At 31.9% G+C, this 2,623-nt stretch overlaps 1 protein-coding gene across 2 annotated transcripts in view; it reads right to left on the bottom strand.

Annotated features, from left to right (window-relative positions):
- The window catches only part of flz (transmembrane serine protease filzig), a 35,617-nt gene extending 33,920 nt beyond the window's left edge, over positions 1-1,697 (bottom strand). For both annotated transcript variants that reach the window (XM_017614960.1, XM_017614961.1), the window contains exon 1: positions 1,191-1,697. In XM_017614960.1, coding sequence (XP_017470449.1) covers positions 1,191-1,449 — 259 coding nt within the window. In that variant the 5' untranslated portion in view covers positions 1,450-1,697. The remainder of the gene's footprint in view (positions 1-1,190) is intronic.
- Between the last annotated feature and the right edge of the window lie 926 nt (positions 1,698-2,623).

The raw sequence follows: 2,623 nt of genomic DNA, 5'->3' as shown, positions 1-2,623 counted from the left end.
CAACTGACTAGGCCCGAATAATGCTTTAAAAAATTCAAAATCTTTTAGCCCAATTTCAGTGTTATATCATAAGTCTAGTTGTCGTACTTAAGAGACTACCTATTATTATTTTTAACTTTAATACTCGTGTAAAGAAATTTTATGAGTGTCGAGTGAAGTCTTTTATTCAGTACATTGATTTCTATTGAGTTCCTTTTTTTAATTGTTTTGGAATGACATGGTTTAGCTTGAGCACCAAATTATCCACAAAGTTTTTGGCTACTGGGTCTATTTATTATAATATTTAATTATTTGTATTGCTGTACTTAAACAATGAGGTGTTTTGAATGAATCCAAACCTCTCTCTGAAAAAGATATCCTTAAATTGACTACATATTTTATATTTCTCAACTCGCTCATTTGTTTGAAAAATTGCATTCTCAAGCAATAGCATCTTTCTGTTCAATGAACTGTTCGCCAATCGAGTTTTTTCACAACAAAGTAAAGTTGCATCGCTGCTGCTTTCTACCACAAATTGCATTTAGCAGAACAGAAAACACACATAGTAGCATTCAGTTTGTTTAGCAGCGCTGTATACTTATTGAATCATGCCAATCAGCAAAATTAATAAAGAAAATAGGTGAGAAGCAAAACAGAAAGCTTTCACTGCAAACCACTGCCTTCCAAGGTATGTAGATAACTAGAAGAGTAGCAAGTAATCAGTTCAATAGCAAGTGAGCAAAAAGTAATAGAAAGACATATTAAGGCATCTAAGTTGCGCCATAATTGAAAAATAAACAGTTGAATGCCACAAGTATAGCAACTTTTTTCCAAAAAAAAAAAAAAAAATCGTGAGCAATATAGGATGATTGCAAAAAATATATATTTACTTATATGTAGATATGAGTAAGTTTGCAGAATAAAAATTTCGTCATATGTACTTATGTATTTTTTCAAGTGTTTAGTCGGTTTAGCAGTCAATTGCGCTCTTACTCATGTCAAGTAAATCGTGCATAGACCAAAAATGTCAACCGCCGATGCAACTTAATGACAGAAGCCGATTCAGAAATTCGTAACAGAAACTTCAATTTTTTTCACACTTAATGAACTTAAAAAAATACCAACGTTTTTTATTATTGAGTGCATAAATACAACAAACGAAATATGAAGAGGTAAAATAATAAAAAAAAAAAAATACGTCAAGCACTTACCGCTATTATTCGTATCAATTGGCTGAAATCCATTTGTCGCCTGCACTAATGCGGCTATTATGTACAGTGTTGCTAGCAGCCAGATGGCAGAATTGATTGATTTTGATTTGGAGGTCAGCATGTGCTGCGCTGTCGTTATCGTTGCTGTTGCTTTTTTTGTTGTGGCCAATGTTGACTTTTTGGCGCACGCTGCTGTTTTTAATGCTGCTGTGGATAGCCACGCGCTACGACGCGTCGCTATGCTAACCCAATTCAGCATTTTGAACGCGATTTTTGTAGTGCCAGATAAGAACGATTTCCACGGCACAGAATTTTAGACAAAAAAATGTATTTATTTAGATTGTTTTGGGGTTTATTATTTTTGTCGAGTGTGGCTTTGAAGAAGTTTTTGCGGTCAATATGCGATTTGTTAGAGTTCTTAGTTAGTTTTATTTATTTGTGCTGGTGCGTTCTCCATTCGATTTTAACAAAGAGTAATAAATTCTGTTAAGATTTTTTAATTGACGCGTTTTTGTTTTGTTTTTGTAAGCACAGAAAGAAGACATAGAAAGTAGAGAAGAAATTGTCACTGTAAAAAGGAAAAGTGTGGAGGGTTAAGTGAAATGTGAAATAGTTGTAGGTATTTGATTTATTTGTTTGACATATTTGTTGTTTTAGCACACATTTATTGTTTCTGGCGTATAAAATGGAGTTTTGGATTCAGTTTCACTCAGTTGGTATTGTTTTTTTTTCAATTTTTGCAAACAATAGTACTTAAAAAAATGTTTGTAGAAAATTGTTTATTCTGGTTTTGGCCGTATACCTAAAAAAAACTTTTATGTTAGTTTAAAAAAAAAATTTACATTTGTTAATGTTACGTGTAAATTAATTGTTTTTCAAACTGAATGTTTAAACACTAACAAGAAATTGCATGCAGTTAGTACAGGGTGCTGGCAGTTATTGTCGACATGCGGCGTTTCTTCATTTCAATCGATTTCTTCGTGCCTTGTTGTATTAAAATAAATGTCAGTGTGAAAGTTTTGGCTATTTTTGTTTTGTTTGTTTAATGTTTATTATTTTGTAGCACCGTGCGAAAAAAACCACAACAAAAATTCGGAACAATGAAGCCAAACATGCTAAAGTAAAACTGCTTTTTTGGCTTTTCTCTCTGATGGAATTTTTTTAAAAGGACTTTGTGGTTTCAAATATATGATTAATTCTAAAAGTCATTTAAAAAATTCAGTGCAATGTAGAATGGCAGTATAGGTATCAGATGAAATAGAAGATTCTGTAGAGTTTAGAAAATCAAAACTTTTTGTTTCACAAGGACGAATAGGTATTGAAAACGCCCTTTTAATAGTTTTCTTTTTAAGCTAGTAAAGTTAGACGAACGAAATTGGAGGACTGTATGTTAGGCTTTAACATATATTTTCTTCAAAAATAAGTATTGTAAA

Source organism: Rhagoletis zephyria, unplaced genomic scaffold (assembly GCF_001687245.7).
Source record: "Rhagoletis zephyria isolate East Lansing unplaced genomic scaffold, Rhagoletis_zephyria_1.1 Rzeph_scaffold_00934, whole genome shotgun sequence".
Classification (NCBI taxonomy): Eukaryota; Metazoa; Arthropoda; class Insecta; order Diptera; family Tephritidae; genus Rhagoletis; species Rhagoletis zephyria.
Note: the sequence above shows the minus strand (reverse complement) of the source record. Positions and strands in the feature narration are given on the sequence as shown.